At 48.6% G+C, this 21,384-nt stretch overlaps 1 protein-coding gene across 1 annotated transcript in view; it reads right to left on the minus strand.

Moving 5' to 3' along the window:
- The window catches only part of FAM107A (family with sequence similarity 107 member A), a 57,050-nt gene extending 35,918 nt beyond the window's left edge, over window positions 1-21,132 (minus strand). The window contains exon 1 of the mRNA XM_044301603.1: window positions 21,008-21,132. Coding sequence (XP_044157538.1) covers window positions 21,008-21,089 — 82 coding nt within the window. The 5' untranslated portion in view covers window positions 21,090-21,132. The remainder of the gene's footprint in view (window positions 1-21,007) is intronic.
- Window positions 21,133-21,384: the final 252 nt, after the last annotated feature.

A 21,384-nucleotide genomic window follows, 5' to 3' on the forward strand; every position in this document is an offset into this window, starting at 1 on the left:
CACGACAGTTGTTTGGGACCGCATCCGAGCCGCCGTTTTAGGACCGCACTCCGTGGGCTGTCCGCATCCGCGGCCCCGCAAAAAAAAATATATAACATGCCTTATTCTTGTCCGTGCTTTGCGGACAAGAATAGGCATTTATATTGCCGGTTCCCGTTCCGTTCCGCAAATTGCGGTAGGCAACACGGGCGGCTTCCGTTTTTTGCGGATCCGCAGTTTGCGGACTGCAAAAAAATAAAAATAAACGGCACGATCATGTGCATGAGGCCAAAGGGAGAGAGCTGAGGTAGAAAGGACACTTCCTGAGCTGTGATAGGGAGAGAGCTGCAGCAGAAAGGACACCCCCTGGCTGTAATAGAGAGAGCTGCAGCAGAAAGGACACCCCCCTGGCTGTAATAGAGAGCTGCAGCAGAAAGGACACCCCCTGGCTGTAATAGAGAGAGCTGCAGCAGAAAGGACACACCACTGAGCTGTGATAGGGAGAGCGCTGCAGCAGAAAGGACATGTCATGTGAGCTGCCTGCCTAAAGAAAAGCTAGCAGAGCAAATGGAGCAATGAATGACCTCTGGATCCATGTGGGGTACAGGGCTGGGTCGAGAGATTGTCATGTACTATACTATAGGATGTCTGATCTTCATTTTTTTTTTACATCAATTATGGAATAACCCTTTTAAAGTCTCTTATTGTTGAGCAACAGTCAAACAAATATGAAATGCTGCGCATCTCCTTGTGGACTTGCACTGTAATCTCTGGCAGCTCTTGCATTGGTCACCTACAGTACATCGCGCTCCCCGATGCAGGCGTGCGGAGAATGACATCACGCGACTTCAGCTGCCATGAAATGTTGTGCACAATAAGCGCACATTGTTGGAATGGTTGTATCCATCATTGATGATCAGAAGATGACATCACGGACAGAGAACACACGGCTCTCCAGATGTTCCACTTCCCAAATAAGAAGTCCCTGAAAGTCACCCGGCAGCTGCTCAGTGATCAGACGCCCGACTGTGATTTATGTGCACAACAACCAACACAGGAGGCGAATGTAGGGGGGGGGGGGGGGGGTAGCCGACAACCCGATATGGCGCTCGTGACTTCTCTCCCTGGCGAACTGGATTCTTTTGCCCTCTCTTTTTGTTCTCCCAGTAGATAAGCTGCTGCCAAAAACGTCCGATAGTGGCTTTCTTTTCTCTCCCCCCAAATTGACGTGTATGAGGGAGTCAGAAAAGGTAGCAGCCAGCAAAGCCTGACAGCTACGGACTGTGCATGGCCACCCGTGCAGTGGGCTACCTACACCCGTTGCGGATTTATACAACAGCAATTTCCTTTCGTGCATTTTCGGTTTATGTCAACAACCCCATTTGAAGTCTATGGGGAAAACCACTATACCCAAGGAGCAGAATCGCACAAACAATTGACGTGCTGCAGATTTTAAAATCTGCACGACTAGTCAATTTCCACGCGTAAAAGATGCGCTCAGTGTACATGAGATGTGTCAAATCTCATTCATTCACTTTGCTGGTACTGTATTACGCTGCGTTTTTCCCGCCTGAAAATCTGCCCATAATCGACATAGTGTGCGGTTACCCTTAGGGCTCATGCACACAAACATATTTCTGGTCCGCATCCGATCCGCATATTTTGCGGGTCGGATGCACACCCAATTACTTCAATGAGGCCGCAAAATATGCGGAAAGCACACCATGTGCTGTCCGCATCCGTAGGCCCGTTCCACGACCTGACAGGACTGTTTTATAGGGGGCAGGAGGTTCCGTTCCACAAAATGCGGAACACACACACACACGCCTGGTATCTGCGTTTTGCAGATCCACAATTTGCGGACCGCAAAAATTGCTATGGCTGCGTGCATGAGCCCTTAGGCCTTGTCCACATTTCCGTGTCAGTGAAACGCCCATGAAAAAAAAAAAAAAAAAAAAGCACGTGTTTCATCTGTGAACGATCTGGGGTTGGTCCGTTTTTACTATTCGTGTGTCATCCCTAATTCACCGACGTTGCTCAGCTGAAAATTAATTTCTAAAGAATCTCCTCTCAGCCTTCAGTGAAAAATGGACACACCGCAGATGTGGTGCGTCCGTAATTTTCACAGACCCATAAGCTTTTTATGGGCGTGCTTGGTCTGCATCATGGATGAAAGTAGTGCAGGTCGCCGAGATTTTTTTTACTGACCCACGGTCCGTAATACAAATACTGATATATGAACAGACGTTTAAATCAATGGGTACGTGTGCTGTCCGTGGAAAATGCGGACAGCACACGTCAGTGAAAAACTGATATTGGACGAGGCCTTAGATTGTCTTTCTTGACTATCACTCAGGTGACTTTCTGTACTACGTTCGTTGTGACAACTGTTACTTTACTACATTTCATCACCACTACAAGAATTTTTAGGTTAAGGTGAACATCAGCCGTTCACGTCAACATGTTGCAGTTTTGATAAGCATTTTATCTGATCCTTGGTTGAACTTGATGGACTTATGTCTTTTTTGCACCGTATCAACTATGTAATCTGCTCTCACAGGGACATAAACAGCTCCCGACCACACCTAAAAGTCTAATATGCTTCCGGCAGAAACTTCAAGTTTACTTTTCATGTTCTCGATGGGGTAAGGAAGAATGATCGGTATGTGACTTGGAAAAGGTAATTAAGATGTTGAATTAAACAAGTGGCCAGTTAGGAATGTCAGCGCTACCAGCGTATGGGATTAACCAGGGGAGATTAAACTTTACTGACACTTCTTAGATGGGTTGTATGGTTAAGGCCTCATGCACACGACCGTTGTGTGCATCCGTGGCCGTTTTCAGGTTTTTTTCGCTGACCCATTGACTTTCAATGGGAACGTGGGAGAAAGAAAAAAAAATATAAATAAATTAAAATCGGAAAATGCACCGTTTTGCAGCCGAGACCGTGATCCGTGTATCCTGTTCGTCAAAAAAAAAAAAATAGGACCTGTCCTATTTTTTGGGACGGACAACGGTTCACGGACCCATTCAAGTCAATGGGTCCGTGAAAACACGGATGCACACAAGATTGGCATCCGTGTCAGTGATCCGTGGCCGTAGGTTACTTTCATACAGACGGATCCGTCTGCATAAAAGCTTTTTCAGAGCTGAGTTTTCACTTTGTGAAAACTCAGATCCAACAGTATATTCTAACACAGAGGCGTTCCCATAGTGATGGGGACGCTTCAGGTTAGAATATACTAAAAGAACTGTGTACATGACTGCCCCCTGCTGTAGCCAGTGGGCCCCCCCTCCCTCCCCTCTAGTTAACTCGTTGGTGGCCAGTGGGCCCTCTCCCCTCCCTCCCCCCTCCTAATTAAAATCTCCCCCCCTATCATTGGTGGCAGCGGAGTGTACCGATCGGAGTCCCAGTTTAATCGCTGGGGCTCCGATCGGTAACCATGGCAACCGGGACGCTACTGCAGTCCCGGTTGCCATGGTTACTTAGCAATTTGTAGAAGCATTATACCTACCTGCGAGCTGTGATGTCTGTGTCCGGCCAGGAGCTCCTCCTACTGGTAAGTGTCAGGTCTGTGCGGCGCATTGCCTAATGATCTGTCACTTACCAGTAGGAGGAGCTCCCGGCCGGACACAGACATCGCTGCTCGCAGGTAAGTATGATGCTTCTACAAATTGCTAAGTAACCATGGCAACCGGGACTGCAGTAGCGTCCCGGTTGCCATGGTTACCGATCGGAGCCCCAGCGATTAAACTGGGACTCCGATCGGTACTCTCCGCTGCCACCAATGATAGGGGGGGGGGGGGGGGGGGAGAGAGGGCCCACTGGCCACCAACGAGTTAACTACAGGGGAGGGAGGGGGGGCTGGCTACCAAAGAGTTATCTACAGGGGACGGAGGGGGGGGGGGCCCACTGGCCAGAAATGAGTCAACTAGAGGGGGGGGGCGGCCGCACTGGCCACCAATGAGCAGGGGGCAGTCATGTACACAGTTTTTTTGTATATTCTAACCTGAAGCGTCCCCATCACCATGGGAACGCCTCTGTGTTAGAATATACTGTCGGATCTGAGTTTAACGATCTAACTCATATCCGACAGTATATTCTAACAGAGGCGTTCCCACGGTGATGGGGACGCTTCAAGTTAAAATATACCATCGGATTGGAGAAAACTCCGATCCGATGGTATAAAAGGGAATCCTGACTTTACATTAAAAGTCTTGACTTGCATTGTAATTCAGGACGGATCCGTTTGGCTCCGCACGGCCAGGCGGACACCAAAACGACTTTTTCTTCATGTCCGTGGATCCTCCAAAAATTAAGGAAGACCCACGGACTAAAAAACTGTCACGGATCACGGACCCCGTTTTTGCGGACCGTGAAAAAAATACTGTCGTGTGCATGAGGCCCAAAGGACAGGACCCCTTTATTCGAGGGATCAGTGGGGGGGGGTCCTCTATGTCAAAAGACAGCTAAGGCTTGGTTTACACTTTGTTATTGCCTTCCGTCGGAAGTGTAAATCAGGACAATTTCTCAACCTATAACTCCAAAGGATGATTCCAACTATGGATAAATTCAACATATGTGCCTGGAGCTCACATATGCCAATGTTTGAAGACTGAAATGATATGACCTCTGTTTGTAGGCAACTTCTGTTCTTGGAGCACTCCCTGTTGCTTGTGAACCTTTTTCTACCACACTTTTCTTACACAACTTTTGTAACTTACCCTCCTTGTGGAGGGTGTCAATGAGTGCCTTCTGGACAACTGCCAAGTCCGCGGTCTTCCCCATGATTGTGTAGCCTAGTCAACCAGACTGAGGGACCATTTAAAAGCTTTTACGCAACTTCTAGCCTTGGAGCACTCCCTGTTGCTTGTGCACCTTTTTCTACCACACTTTTCTTCGACTAACTTTTGTGGCATTCTCTCCTTGTGGAGGGTGTCAATGACTGTCTTCTGGACAACTGTCAAGTCCGCGGTCTCCCCCATGATTGTGTAGCCTAGTGAACCAGACTTAGGGGCCATTTAAAGGTTTAGGAAACCTTTGCAGGTGTTTTGTGTTTATTCGCTGATTAGAGTGTGATACCACGAGTCTACAATATTGAACTTTTTCACGATATTCTAATACTGATTTTTGGGTTTTCATTCGCGGTAAGCCATAATCATGAACATTAAAAAGGAAGAACGCTTCAAATAGATCATTCCGTGAATAATCAATCTATAGAATATATGATTTTCAGTTTTTGAATTCATTTACGGAAATACATTTTTCAATGATATTCTAATTTATTAAGATGCACCTGTATATTGGTTCCTGAGTGGTCCAACCTCTCGAGAACAAGATGTCCCCTCTCTAAATGCACTAGTTGTCCACATTTCACTCTATTCACTTCTATGGGGTGGACATAAACAGTGCTGTGCTCAGAGGGGACCCCCCATTCTCAGGTTTCAATGTTCCAACCCCACCACAATCTGATATTTATCATGTACAGTGGGAAAAGGTGATAAATACTTTTTGTGGGATAACCTCTTAACATATGAGGAATCCTTTTTATGCTTTAGGCAAGAGGTTTTGTCACGGACTTTCCCGCGACAGGAGATCGGTGAGACTGGCAACACGTGGTTTGATCTGACCGGTTTTCCATTTGGATCAAATGATGTCTGTTTCTGGTGCTTGCCGCACCTTCTTTCCCCAGGTGTGGCTATTATAGTCATTTAACCTTCTCTCCTTATTGTTGTTTCTCCCTCTATGCTATGCGGTTTATAGCTTCTGTTGGAGTTGTGGATTGTTAGTGTTTGGATCTCAGCTGAGTTCCTGGTGCTGCCATAGCCACTTGAAGTTAAGTGTTTTCTTTCCCTTTTGTATTTTGTTTGGGTTATTTTGTGTGTTGCATTTCCCTGCCATTTGTATTAAGGCCTGAGGGAGACTCCTGTTCGTCCTTCCTTTTGGAGGAACAGGAGGTCTCAGTCCCGACATTAGTACCAGGGTCCTATAGGGCGAGTTAGGACACTAGGTATTCCAGTGTATGAACTCACCTACCTATGGGGTCTGTTCATACTGGTAGTTGGTCAGGACTTTTATTAGAGTTTTACTAGGAGGTGTCCATCGCCTTTCCCTAGTTTCCAGGTGTTATTCCCTCACCCCTTTCTCTCCTATGTTCGGTGTGGTGTTTCCCTCCCACACCTGAACATGACAGGTTTAAAGGAGTTGTCTCACCTACAACATTGGTGCACATCGCTAGAATAGGCCAGCAAATCAGATATCTCTAGAACAGAGCACCCATAGTTCAGTAGAGTGTACTGCGCATACACAGCCGCCGTCCATTCATTTCTATGGGAGAACCAAAAATAGTAGAGCGGCTTGCTTAGCTATTTTTCGGGAAGTCCCATAGAAATGAATGGAAAGCGCACCGTGCAAGCGAGGCCACAGCTCCAGTCACTGCAATGGAACTGGCAGAAATACATAAGCCACAGCTCCGCAATTTTCGGCACTCCCATAGAAATAAATGCACACGGAGTAATTTCCGCTTTTTTTGCTAACTCATTGAAGTGAATAGTTCTGCGTATGATCTGCCAAAAAACACGAACAGACACGGAAAGAAAATACGGTTGTGTGCATAAGCCCTTATAGGGACATGGGTGGCATTGGAATAGCCCTCGTATGCCGCGGTCACCAGTGTTTGGAGTTATGAAGTTTAGCGGGCTGAGGTACCCAGTTTCTGTAACCCCCTTAGAAGTGAATGCAAGTCATGGAAACAGCGTATCTCGCCGCACAACGCTCCCATTCACCTCAATGAGAGGTACAGAAAAAGCATACCACAGCCGGGCATACACGGTTATTCCGATCCCAGCTATGGGAATAATAACTAATAATTTAATAATCCCCTTTTCAAGACTCCTCTAGATAACCTGGAATTGAAAGCATCTCCCGACGACCCCATTCATCTGTACATTACACAGACAGGCCATTGATCTCCATGGGCATCCTGGACTACCTTATGTCTCCTGTGGGGGGCACCGCAGAAAACCTAAATACTTGCTTCCAGGCTACTGAACAGGTGTCCCATCAGGACTCCCAGCCGGATTATCAGTGAAGTACGACCCTCAGAGGAATGTATATAGAGACAGAGTCAGAGTGAAGAGCGAAGGGGGAAAGGAATGGAGGCTGATAAAGCGAGAAAATTAATGGCACCGCTATTTACCTGTTCAGGACCACCGGACAAGAAGAGTGCTTCTTTAATGTAAGCCTATGGTGTGCAAATCAACACACCATATAATTCAGATAATATAAAGTCAAGCAAGTGGAAATAAAACGGTTTTCAGTGTACGCAGTGTGCCATGGCTAAGTCTATTATAGAGCTCTTCAGGGAGTCATCTGGAGCCACATATGTGGGTGTACAGAAGCAAAGCGTGCCCTTCATCCAAAAAACATTTTATTTTCCAATATTAAGTTCTAATGGTTGACAGAGTTTGCATGAGAGTAAAAAAACAAAAAAAAAACACAGCTAGTACCCCCATAACACATCGTTATATCAGGCATTGACCACCATAATATTACCAAGGACAATCAAACATGGTCAGGCACAGTGCCTCCATAATACTGCAGCTACCATGAGTGCCCACATTGGGGATGGGAGCCACTTTAACAAAGCGACAGTTTTATGCATCTGTGCTCACTCTCACGTGGTCAGTTGAGGTGGGGGTCCCAGGGGTTAGACCTTCACCTATCAAGCATTTGCTGTAGATAGCCCATACATGTCCAAAATGGGAATACCCCTTTCCAGATTTTCTAAAACAGTTCCATGCAGTTAAAGGGGCACTCCGGTTCACAGGATAGAGGATAACTATTAGATCGGTGGGTGTCCTACGGTGCTCGGCTATCTCGAAATTTCATAGAAGTGAATGGAGCAGCCGCACTCATGCACGACCGGACCCTCCTTTTTTTTCAGGAGGGACTTGCAGCGGGTACGGTGCTCCCGTTCTTGTGATCGGTGGGAGTCCCAGCGGTAGGATCTAATAGTTATCCACTATCCTGTGAATAGGTACAAAGTAACCGGAATACCCCTTTAACTGCATGAAAAAGTTTTAGAAAAGTTGGAGCTTTTGTAACTAAGCTACTACATAAAACCGTAGTGTAATATTCTTCTTATTACTGACCCATAAATTATAAACTACGTATATTTCCTCCCGGATACTTACAGAACATTCTGATGCAGTAGTAGTGGGTACAACGTCCTTATGAGATGCCTCATGCAAATGGAAAGAAAATACTAAACTTGCAAAACAGGTTGTTCCATTAGACCTCATGCACATGACAGCAGCTGTGGTCAGCATCCAGTCTGTATTTTCTGCAGATCACATGCGGACCTATTCATTTCTATGGGGCCTGAAGGGGGGGGGGGGGGGGGAAACAGGCAACAAGGCTGAGTCTTTGCAGTATTCATCAGCAGATGGGCCCATCACATCAGGGAATCACAATGTACCAGAAGATCAGATACGACAAATGCTAACCGAGTTCTATGGTTGTTCAGAAAGATAAGGCTCCTGATAATATTCTGGGGTTTTGATGGCGCAGGTAAGAGCTTATGCACACGGCCATTGCCCGGCCGTGGCTGTATTGCTGCCCGCATATACAGGCACTGACCGTGTGCACCCCGCATCACGGATGGCGGACGCATTCACTGGAATGGGTCTGCAATCCGGGAGATTTGGTGCGGTGCAGAACGGAGGCACGGATCTGAAGCCCATGGAAGCACTGTCCGTGCCTCCGCACTGCAAAAAAGTAGTGCATGCACTACTTTTTTGTGGTGCAGACCATCTGATGCAGATCGCAGACCCCAATCAAGTGAATGGGTCCACGATCTGCATGCGGCTGCCCCACGGTCGGTGCCCATGCATTGCGGACAGCAATTTGTGGTCCGCAGCACCGGCCCCGCACAGCATGAGCCCTTACACCCAGTAATTGCTGAGCCACACCAGCACCCTTAGGCCTCATACACACGACCATATTTGCGGACCGCATCCAATCAAATTTTTATTTTTTTTGCGGATCAAATGCTGACCCGTTGATTTATATGGGGCCGGAAAAGATTTGAACAGCACACGGATGTCATCCGTGTCGTCCATTTTGAGGACAAGAATAGGCATTTCTACAATTGGGCCAGCGAAAAGTGCGGGATGCACACATGCCTCATCCGTATTGTGGGTCTGCAATTTCCAGACTGCAAAATGGATGTGGTCATGTGCAGGAGGCAAAAAAGGTATTCCAATTAGGTCTTATGCATACAACGGTGTTCGAATTGCAGTCCGCAAACCGTGGATTCGTGAAAATGCAGATATCTACTGTGTGCAATACGCATTTTTCTCACTCCCATCACTAGAAATGACTATACTTGCAATACAGACAAGAATAGGACACGTTCTATAATTTGCAGCACGGGCATACGGATGCAGACAGCACACAGGTGATATCTGTCTGCTCTCAGTATTTTTTACAGACCCGTAGAAATGAATGGGTCCGTGTGCAATCTGTATTGGACACAGATGCAAACTACAGTCGTGTGCATGGCATGAGGCCTTACAGAGTTTTTCCAGCCTAGGCAGGGTGCTGGATCTTCTTAAAGGGGTATTCCGGTTGTTAGAAGTTATTCCTGATCCCCAGGATAGGGGATAACTATTAGATCGGTGGGGGTCCTACTGCTGGGACCCCCACTGATCACGAGAATGGGGGCCCTGTACCTCCTGCAGCCCCCCTGAAATGAACGGCATGGCCAGTGGCACATGCGCATGGCAGCTAAATTTATTTCTATGGGAATTCCAAGTATCTCTCGGCAGCACGCATGCCCGACCACTATGTTCAGTCTCATGATCAGTGGGGGTCCCAGCAGCAGGATCCCCACCAATCTAATAGTTATTCCCTATTCTGTGGATCAGGGATAACATCTAACAACCGGAATACTCCCTTAAAGAGACCGGTCCTTTATGGAGACTTGAAGTGCTCCATGACATGGGGACTTACTGACAATGCTCCATAGGAAACGAATATGCAAAGTAGTATCTTCCAAGAAAGAGAATAGTCTCGCCAGCGCCACCTATTGGAAGTGCCTCCTATCGGTCAAGATCAGACTTTCCAACAAGCAATATAACCAGGACAGATATCCATCTGTAGACAGCATAGTCCGGGGGCTTGCTCCTCATCAGTATAGAGCAGGGTTCTGGCTGGACCAGTGCGATGCCTTGGAAGCAGCTCAGGCAGGGCGCTGTCTACGGATGGTTATATTACGCTGTCAAATCCCAAGGCTTCTTGGAAAGTCAGATCTTCAGGCATAGGGGGCACTTCCAATAGGTGGTTCTCGGTCTTGAGAGTTTTTCCCAGTTCTTGCACCATCTTCTCCATTGCTTACCTTGGCCCATAAGAAACTAAAGCGTAAGAAAATACAAAGAGATTACCAGGTCTGTTTCACAACATCTTTCCCATCTAGGGCTAGAGCAATAAACCTATGACCTGACAACACCGTCTCCGGGCTTACTATGTAAGCATGTGATCTCCGTGTCATACAAGAGAGTATGAGCAGTGTGTCACTGTAAAGCAATGACCCAGAGAGTTCGAGACAATGGAGATTACATCTGGTTTCATGCAAGAAGGAGAAATAAACAAATGAAATCTGAATGTTTACGACAGAATTATCAGCATAAAAAACATCCAGGACTGAACCAAAGCAAATATTAGGACTAATGCTAACAAGATACACAGAGATATACAGAACAAACACATCTGATGCCAAGACTAGGGCAGGTCAGGTCTTCACCCTGCACTGGTATAAAAACCAGTAGTCAGATGGACCGCTCCAGGAGCCAGTGAGATAGCAGCCAGACATTAATGGCTCATGTACAGGAACATGTGCGGTCCGCAATATACGAGCACAGGCCGCGTGCGCTCAGCATCACGGATCAATTGAATGGGTCGGCAATCCGCAAGATACGGAGCGGAGGCACAGATTTGAAGGCCACGGAAGCACTACAAAGTGCTTCTGTGAGATTTCAGTCTGTGCCTCCACACCGCAAAAAAAAACAACAACAACATGTTTTTCCCGTGCGGACTGAACTTTGCAGATAGCAGACCCATTCAAGTGCATGGGTCCGCACCTGTTAACAGTGCGCACACGGCCAGCACCCGTGCATTGTGGACTGCTATTTGCAGTCCGCAGCACTGACACGGGCCGCACACGTTCGCGTACATGAGACCTTAGATGGTAAAAGGACCGAAATTTAAGCACCTGTGAGTCTCTAGATGCATCGGCTGCCAGACTCTCAGGATTTGTCCTGTCTGAGGCCTCATGCACACGACAGTTTTTTTTCACGGCCCGCAAAAACTGGGTCCGTGGGTCCGTGATCCGTGACCGTTTTTTCGTCCGTGGGTCTTCCTTGATTTTTGGAGGATCCACGGACATGAAAAAAAAGTCGTTTTGGTGTCCGCCTGGCCGTGCGGAGCCAAACGGATCCGTCCTGAATTACAATGCAAGTCAATGGGGACGGATCCGTTTGAAGTTGACACAATATGGTGCCATTTCAAACGGATCCGTCCCCATTGACTTTCAATGTAAAGTCTGGAGTTCTTTTATACCATCGGATTGGAGTTTTCTCCAATCCGATGGTATATTTTAACTTGAAGCGTCCCCATCACCATGGGAACGCCTCTATGTTAGAATATACTGTCGGATATGAGCTACATCGTGAAAATCAGATCCGACAGTATATTCTAACACAGAGGCGTTCCCATGGTGATGGGGACGCTTCAGGTTAGAATATACTGAAAAACTGTGTACATGACTGCCCCCTGCTGCCTGGCAGGTGCTGCCAGGCAGCAGGGGGCAGACCCCCCCCCCCCCCCCGTTTTTAACTCATTGGTGGCCAGTGCGGCCGCCCCCCCCCCCCTCCCTCCCCTGTAGTAAACTCATTGGTGTCCAGTGGGCCCCCCCTCCGTCCGCTATAGTTAACTCGTTGGTGGCCAGTGGGCCCCCCCTCCGTCCGCTATAGATAACTCATTGGTGTCCAGTGGGCCCCCCCTCCGTCCGCTATAGATAACTCATTGGTGTCCAGTGGGCCCCCCCTCCGTCCGCTATAGATAACTCATTGGTGTCCAGTGGGCCCCCCCTCCGTCCGCTATAGATAACTCATTGGTGTCCAGTGGGCCCCCCCTCCGTCCGCTATAGATAACTCATTGGTGTCCAGTGGGCCCCCCCTCCGTCCGCTATAGATAACTCATTGGTGTCCAGTGGGCCCCCCCTCCGTCCGCTATAGATAACTCATTGGTGTCCAGTGGGCCCCCCCTCCGTCCGCTATAGATAACTCATTGGTGTCCAGTGGGCCCCCCCTCCGTCCGCTATAGATAACTCATTGGTGTCCAGTGGGCCCCCCCTCCCTCCGCTGTAGATAACTCGTTGGTGGCCAGTGGGCCCTCTCCCCTCCTAATTAAAATCGCCCCCCTATCATTGGTGGCAGTGGTGAGTACCGATCGGAGTCCCAGTGTAATCGCTGGGGCTCCGATCGGTAACCATGGCAACCGGGACGCTACTGCAGTCCCGGTTGCCATGGTAGCTTAGCAATTTGTAGAAGCTTCATACTTACCTGAAGAGCTGCGATGTCTGTGACCGGCCGGGAGCTCCTCCTACTGGTAAGTGAAAGGTCTGTGCGGCGCATTGCTTATAGCGCAGACCTGTCACTTACCAGTAGGAGGAGCTCCCGGCCGGTCACAGACATCGCTGCTCTTCAGGTAAGTATAAAGCTTCTACAAATTGCTAAGCTACCATGGCAACCGGGACTGCAGTAGCGTCCCGGTTGCCATGGTTACCGATCGGAGCCCCAGCGATTACACTGGGACTCCGATCGGTACTCACCACTGCCACCAATGATAGGGGGGCGATTTTAATTAGGAGGGGGTGGGAGGGGAGAGGGCCCACTGGCCACCAATGAGTTATCTACAGCGGAGGGAGGGGGGGCCCACTGGACACCAATGAGTTATCTATAGCGGACGGAGGGGGGGCCCACTGGCCACCAATGAGTTATCTATAGCGGACGGAGGGGGGGCCCACTGGACACCAATGAGTTATCTATAGCGGACGGAGGGGGGGCCCACTGGACACCAATTAGTTAACTACAGGGGAGGGAGGGGGGGCTGGCTACCAAGAAGTTAACTACAGGGGAGGGAGGGGGGGGGGGGGCGGCCGCACTGGCCACAAATGAGTTAAAAACAGGGGGGGGGGGGGGGGGGGGTCTGTCCCCTGCTGCCTGGCAGCACCTGCCAGGCAGCAGGGGGCAGTCATGTACACAGTTTTTCAGTATATTCTAACCTGAAGCGTCCCCATCACCATGGGAACGCTTCTGTGTTAGAATATACTGTCGGAAATGAGTTTTCACGAAGTGAAAACTTAGATCAGAAAAAGCTTTTATGCAGACGGATCTTCGGATCCGTCTGTATGAAAGCAACCTACGGCCACGGATCACGGACACGGATGCCAATCTTGTGTGCATCCGTGTTCTTTCACGGACCCATTGACTTGAATGGGCCCGTGAACCGTTGGCCGTGAAAAAAATAGGACAGGTTATATTTTTTTCACGGCCTCGAAACACGGGTCACGGGCGCGGTGTAAAAACGGTGCACAAGCCGAGTTTTCTACGGCCCCATTGAAAGTCAATGGAGCCGCAGAAAAAAACGGAAAACGGCACAACGGCCACGGGTGCACACAACGGTCGTGTGCATGAGGCCTTAATCTGACTATACAGAATTATTTTGTGTGTTTTTGGGGTTTTCCCCCCCATCATAGAAATAGACTGAATACTGTTCGGATAGGTTGTCACTTCCTAATCAGTGAGGAGCACAATGACGAGCTTTGCCCTGTACTGAGGCACTGCAGGACGGCCTCATTCACTTGGTTAGGGCTCCTGCACACGGCCGTATGGCGGACCGCAAACAGCACCGGGGCGTGCACCATGCAAATGCAGACCCACTGACTTGAATGGGTCCACAATGCTCAAGATACAGTGCGGAGGCACAGATCGGAAGCACTACAAAGCACTTCCGTGGGATTTTGGTCCAGAGGTGGAACCAGCACCTATCAGACACTGGGGGGCATAACATAGCGATATGCCTCCAATGTCTAAAATGGGCAAACCCATTTAAAGGGGTTATCCTAGGAGTGGGCGATGAAGACGATTTACGATATAAACGCTCTTGGCGCGCACAGTGTTATCCTGAGGCCGCACAGTGTTATTCTGAGGCGGCACAGTGGAGAAGGAGGAGTCCCTCTCTCCCCACTGTGTGTGGCTGCCGCTGGCCACCAGTGAGAACAGTGGTTATTCTAAGCGGAATGTACCTGCACTCGTCAGATCGCAGAAAATATGCAGCTTAAGGCTGGGCAAGTACCAACTTGGACTGGTTGGGAGTCCCTGGTTCCATTGACACCAATGAATATAGTTAATGCCTGAATAGAAACGTAGCCTGTGTGTGCCGGCCATATCCCATACCCAGCACCCAGTCTCTGACTGCAAGCTGCGACCCGCCACAATTAACCCCTCAGTTCCTGAGGGGTTAATTGCTGCGTATTGCAGCGCACAGTCATAGAGGCCAGGTATGGCTATATTCATTGGTGGCGCAGTCCCTCCCTTCTACTCCCCCTCTTCTCAGTATTATATTAATTGCGGTCCCTGCCCCCCTCTCCCCCCGCAGTGCAACCCTCCCCCACAGTATTAAATCATTGGTGGCAGTGGCCCCAGGGACCCCCCCACCTCACCCATTGGTGGCAGTGGCAGCTTCTGATCGTAGCCCCAGCAGTGTAATTGCGGGACTCTAATCCGTTACCATGGCAGCCAGGACGCTACTGAAGCCCTGGCTGCCATGGTAAGCTCCCTGCTGCTGTGTGTACTATGCAGAGGGCAGCAGGGACAGTGTGAGCTCCTATTCACCCTGATAGAGATCTATTAGTTCTAGCCTAAGCCTTAGGGGGCTAATAGTAAATAAAAAAATAAAAATAAAATTATATATATATATATATATATATATATATATATATATATATATATATATATATATATATATATATATATATATATATGAGAAAATAATATATTGCGATATATATATATAGTTATATCGCACATGCTTCAAATTACAGTATATCGCAATATAGATTTTAGGCCATCCCTAGGTTATCCAATTTCTGAAACTGCCCCTCACACGGAATATACTTACCCAGCTCCCGATCCCGGCACAGTCGCTGCTGCTTCTCCCTCCGGTGTCGAGGGGAAGCAGCCAATAGCAGGCAGGTACGAGCCTTCCTAGCATCGCGAGTGACGCTAGGGAGGGTCGTCCCCGCTTGCCATTGGCAACACTGGAGGTTTTCATCCGTGTCCAGGGAGAAGCAGCAGCGGCGCTTTTAGCAAGGTAAGTATATTTCCTGTGTGGGGCCCGGCACATGGGGGGCCATTTCAGAAATTGGATAACCCCTTTAAGTCTAGTTTCACATCTGTGGCATGGATTCCAGCAGAGAACAGCCTGCCAGAATTCTCTGGATCCACATCCAGCACTGCTGGATGCAACCGGAATGGCCGCCGGCCCCATCAACTATAATGTGGTCCGGCGGAGATCTGGCAAATATCCAGAGAATCAGCCAGACAGAAACCTCTGCACACTGCAGTTAGTGTCCGGCCGATTTCCCGTATTCTCTGCCGGATCGCAGTGCATAGGTGAAAGTAGCCTAAGACTCCCTACAAGGAGAAACATATTTCCTCCAGAGACGTATCCTAGTTAAGTGTCATAACTAGAGAGGAGTGAAGTTTTGAAAAATTCGATTCAGCAGCTTTGCCGAAGTTCGATAAGAAATTTGATTTGTTACGAATTAATTAATCGCTATAAATCAGGTATACCCAGGCCAATCTGCCTAAAAGTAACAGTGGCCTGTAATACTGACGCACAGTACCTCTACAGCTAACAGAATGAATTAGCTATGACTATTGGTGCACTGCACAGTTATGTACACGGCGATAAATTAGACCTGCCTGTAATACTGACGCACAGTACCTCTACAGCTAAGGCCTCTTTCACACTTGCGTTGTCCGGATCCGTCGTGTACTCCATTTGCCGGAATTACACGCCGGATCCGGAAAAACGCAAGTGAACTGAAAGCATTTGAAGACGGATCCGTCTTCAAAATGCGCTCAGTGTTACTATGGCAGCCAGGACGCTATTAAAGTCCTGGTTGCCATAGTAGGAGCGGGGAGCGGGGGAGCGGTATACTTACAGTCCGTACGGCTCCCGGGGCGCTCCAGAATGACGTCAGAGCACCCCATGCGCATGGGTGACGTGTCCATGCGATCACAGGATCCATGCGCTTGGGGCGCCCTGACGTCACTCTGGAGCGCCCCGGGAGCCGCACGGACGGTAAGTATGCTGCTCCCCCGCTCCCCACTACACTTTACCATGGCTGCCAGGACTTTAGCGTCCCGGCAGCCATGGTAACCATTCAGAAAAAGCTAAACGTCGGATCCAGCAATGCGCCGAAACGACGTTTAGCTTAAGGCCGGATCCGGATCAATGCCTTTCAATGGACATTAATTCCGGGTCCGGCCTTGCGGCAAGTCTTCAGGATTTTTGGCCGGAGCAAAAAGCGCAGCATGCTGCGGTATTTTCTCCAGCCAAAAAACGTTCCGTTCCGGAACTGAAGACATCCTGATGCATCCTGAACGGATTTCTCTCCATTCAGAATGCATTAGGATAAAACTGATCAGGATTCTTCCGGCATAGAGCCCCGACGACGGAACTCTATGCCGGAAGACAATAATGCAGGTGTGAAAGAGGCCTAACAGAATGAATTCGCTATGACTATTGGTGCACTGCGATACATTGTAGCAGAGTCTGTAGGTCAGCAGTCTCCTACGCTCTCCCTCCACTCTCTATTAACAGTTTGCAGCAACACTTTCCCTAGTGAATGAGCATCTTGTCACGCCTCTCCCCATGCTCAGCTCACAGGAAAATGGCGGCGACCACATGGGATCAGAGGTTTATAGCGCTCTGCCTAGCTGTGACATCACAGGGGGGTGGCTACCTGCGGATTGGCTGGCTGCACGGCATTATGGGTGATCTTGCATTCCCGGGCTTGTCTCCTCTACACTTACTTTCACTTTGTAACACACGCAGCCGCCATTTTTTGGAAAACTGATTCGTTACCGCGAAGCGCAAGTAAATTCGGATTCGTTTAGAATCAAAGTTTTCCTAAACTTCACACCGACTTCCGCTTCAGTCATAACACTTGATTGATGGGATGGGAATGACCCCTTTAGGCCATGTCCACACGTGGCTGAAAATACAAAGGAAGAGCCTGCAGTTGTCACCCTCCATTCACCGCCGAAATAGCCGAGCCAGCGGTCAGCTATGTTTTAGAACTCCCATAGCGGTGAATGGAGGGTGGCCGTGCATGTGCAGCCACTCTGTTCCCTTCAGGGGTCCCGTTCTGGAGGTAGGTGCGGGTCCCAGACGTAAGACGTGCATCTTTCTGACATTAACGGCATTTCCTAGCGATATATCATCAATGTTCCAGGTGGGAATACTCCTTTAAAGGAGGTTTTCCAGGCTTTTAATATGGATGACATATCCACAGGATAGGGCATCAATATCAGATCGGCGGGGGGGCCGTACCCCTGCTGATCGGCTGTATGAGGAGAAGGCATGTGCCACGTGCGTGTGCGGTCTCCGGCCTCTCTTCCTGCTTGCCATAGACATATCAGCGAGCAGGAAAAGAGACAGGAGACAGCACACGCACATGGGGCACGCCGTCTCCTCATACAGCTGATCGGCGGTGGTGCCGGGTGTCGGACCCCCACCAATCTGATATAGACTACCTATCCTGAGGATGGGTCATCAATATTAAGAGCCTGGAGAACTCCTTTAAGTGCCAATGACTTATAAATTATCAACCCATAGTAATATTGATACGATTTAGTATTTTATAATCCCCTTTTAATTATTTTTTAAAATACTCCCTATTAAATTATATGAAATATTTAACAAAAAACAGCAACTACCCACTATGCACTATTACTATACCATACTATTATAGCGGTATGCTACTACTGATGGCAGTCCCGTCTTATTTCTCCAAGCGTATACACGTATTCTAGCTAAACCCACAATTTATTGCTTGCAGCTGCTGCCGGGACATCCGGTGTATTCCGGACATGCGGGCTCCTCTGGACACTGATTGACAGCCTTCTCCCTATTATTTTACATAGCGACGAAGCTGTTAGGGCTCATGCACACGAGAGTATTTTGCGTTCAGCAAGTATACTGGCCGTTTTTTTTAGTTCAGTATGCGGTACATATACTAAACCATTGATTTCAATGGTTCAGCAAAAAATACTGAAGTGTCTTCGTGTGCATTCCGTTTCAGTATTTCCGTATCGTGAAAAGATAGAACATGTCCTATTCTTGTCCGCAAATTATGGTGCTTGGCTCCATTCAAGTCAATGGGTCCGCAAAAAAAAAAAAAAGGGAACACATATGGAAATGCATCCGTATATCTTCAGTATTCGTTCCGTTTTTGCTGAACCATTTATTGAAAATGTTATGCCCAGCCCAATTTTTCCTATGTAATTACTGTATATGGCATACGGAAAGGAAACAACGGATCCGTAAAAAACGGACCGCAAAACACTGAAAAAGCCATACCGTCGTGTGCATGAGCCCTTAATCTGTGACTGCAGAGAGGGAGAGATACAGGAGCTCCAAACCCTCAAAGCATATGAGCTCACTTAACTGGATCCGGCAGGGTTCAGCAAAAACGCGTCCGTTACTGATAATTACCGTTATGAACGTATCCAGTTGTATTATCTTTAACATAGCCAAGACTGATCCGGCATGACCCCCAATGCAAGTCAATGGAGGACGGATCAGTTTTCTATTGTGGCAGAGATAACGGATCCGTCCCTTTTGACTTGCATTGGGGGTCATGCCGAATCCGTCTTGCTCCGCCTCCCAGGACAGAAAGCAAAATACATGTTGCGGTTCGCTCTACGATCCGGGAACGGAATGCAATACATTTTGGAGCACTCAGTTTTGTTCAATTACGTGTTGTCCCCATTGACAATGAATGGGAATAAAACTGAAGCGGTTTTTTTACCCGGTATTGAGATCCTATGACGGATCTGAATACCGGAAAAACGTAAACGCTAGTGTGATAGTAGCCTTATACTGGACAGACATATCTGAATATTACACAGTATGTACAGATAGAGAGGCGGGGGGGGGGGGGGGAATTGTCAGGATGCTTTCCTGTCTCAACACAGGTGAAACTCGAAAAATTCGAATATCGTGCAAAGTTCATTTATTTCCAGTAATGCAACTTAGGCCTCATGCACACGACCGTTGTTTCATTCCGTGTCCGTTGTTCCAAAAACGCGGAGGCACACAAGGATTGTCATCCGCGTCCGTGCCCTTTTTTTTCCGATTATTTGCATGGCAAACTTGACTTAGACTTTTTTTTTTTTTTTAACTTTCCTTCATGTCTGGTGATTCTCCAAAAATAAAGGAAGCCACACGGAAACAAAAACGGATCACGGAACAACGGAACCCCATTTTGCGGAACGGAACACAACAACGGTCGTGTGCATGAGGCCTTAAAGGGTGAAACTAACATATTAGATAGACTCATTACAGGCAAAGCGAGATATTTCAAGCCTTTATTTGTTATAATTTGGATGATTATGACTTACAGGTTATGAAACCCCAAAGTCACAATCTCAGGTCCCCTTTGCTCAGGGGGTAGGGGTTAATTAGCGGACTAGAGTGCGACACTTTGAGCCCAGAATATTGAACCTTTTCACAAAATTCTAATTTGCATTACTGAAATATATCGTCCAAAAGTTCATTTTCAAATTTTTGGAGTTTCACCTGTACATCTATCACATATCTATCCATTCATTCAAAACCAAATATTTCTATACCAATGTGAGATATTACTAATCCGCCCGGCGCCGTCCTGATCGCTGTGGGCGGTATATCCTGGATATGCTATAGTAAAGTTCTGCACAGCGATGGTCCACATGGCACCGGGGCTCCTCACGGCGAGATACTGTACGTTTCGTCTCTCCTCAAGTCACGATTTCCTCCAGCAATAAAAAATAAATAAACACGTATCTCACTGGCCGCGCGGAGCCAACGGACTGCCGTTTCGGGGGGTTCCGGGTGTTGGGGCGCTTTCACACGCTGCAGATTTTGTTGAAGAAATTCCTGCGACTGTAAATCAGTTGCGTTCATCTGAACACGGCGAACACGTGGATTCCTGCGAGCCCCGTTCAGAGGAAAAGTTCTGCCGTAGCCTCCGCAGCGCGTGCAGGCGTCCTCATACGATGAGCGGTCCGGACAATCGCATTGGGTTCTCCCTTCGGTGTACGTCCCAAGTTGTCAAAAACACCCAAATTCCATGCGGGCATGACCCAGAATGCTACTTGAATGGTAAATCTGCCATCTGACGCCGCTACAGGGGACCAGAAGATGTCGGCGGTATAAACTGGCAGCTCTATCAGACTCCAGGAAAGCTGGGTGACAACCTATGGGGCCCGTCACGGTGACGGCATACATACATAGACACCCCAAGGACACAATACTGGTTACTTTCTCTATTTCAGAGGTCACATTAGATACACTGATGCTTGTAGAACCACAACTCCCAGCAAGCCCTCTGTGGCTCTCAAGGCATGCTGGGCGCTGATACTATAACTCCCAGCAAGCCCTCATTTGCTGCTTCCATCATCAGGAGATGCTGAGAGCTGTAGTTTCATTACATGTAGAGAGCCCCCCACACTGCAGACCACAGAGGGGGAAAAAAGCATTCGGAGCTGCTGCAGAACCTCTTGGGTGCTGAGCTTTCAGTCACCATCTCCTTCCATCTGCGTAGAAGCTCTGCAGCAGCAGCACGGCATGTACACGTCCTTACAAACCCCCGGTAACGAGCTGCTTACGGCATAAAGCCCCCCCGCTTACCGGACTTGACCAGCATGGCCCTGTGCATCCCGGTGCCCGCGGTATCAGGTACCCGCACCCGGTCAAACCACCTCTGTGACATGAGCGCGCCCCCTGCTGTCCGCACCGCGCACGACGAGCTCTGCCTGCGGCTGAAGGGGAACTGCAGAGCTCTCCCTCGTCCGCGGTGTTTTCTACGAGAGCTGCCAGTCACGTGACACCCGCGCCCGCCTGGATTGTACCGGAGCCTCCCCCGACTGCTGACAGCTCCATCCCCCGGGACCCTGCTGTATCACAGCCCACGCCATGTGCCTCCCTACAGTACAGGACCGTATAGGTAGCCACAGGGTCATTCAGATTTATTTTTCTTTTCAGTCTGATGATGGGAGTTATAGTGT

This window comes from Bufo gargarizans, chromosome 7, assembly GCF_014858855.1.
Source record: "Bufo gargarizans isolate SCDJY-AF-19 chromosome 7, ASM1485885v1, whole genome shotgun sequence".
Lineage (NCBI taxonomy): Eukaryota > Metazoa > Chordata > Amphibia > Anura > Bufonidae > Bufo > Bufo gargarizans.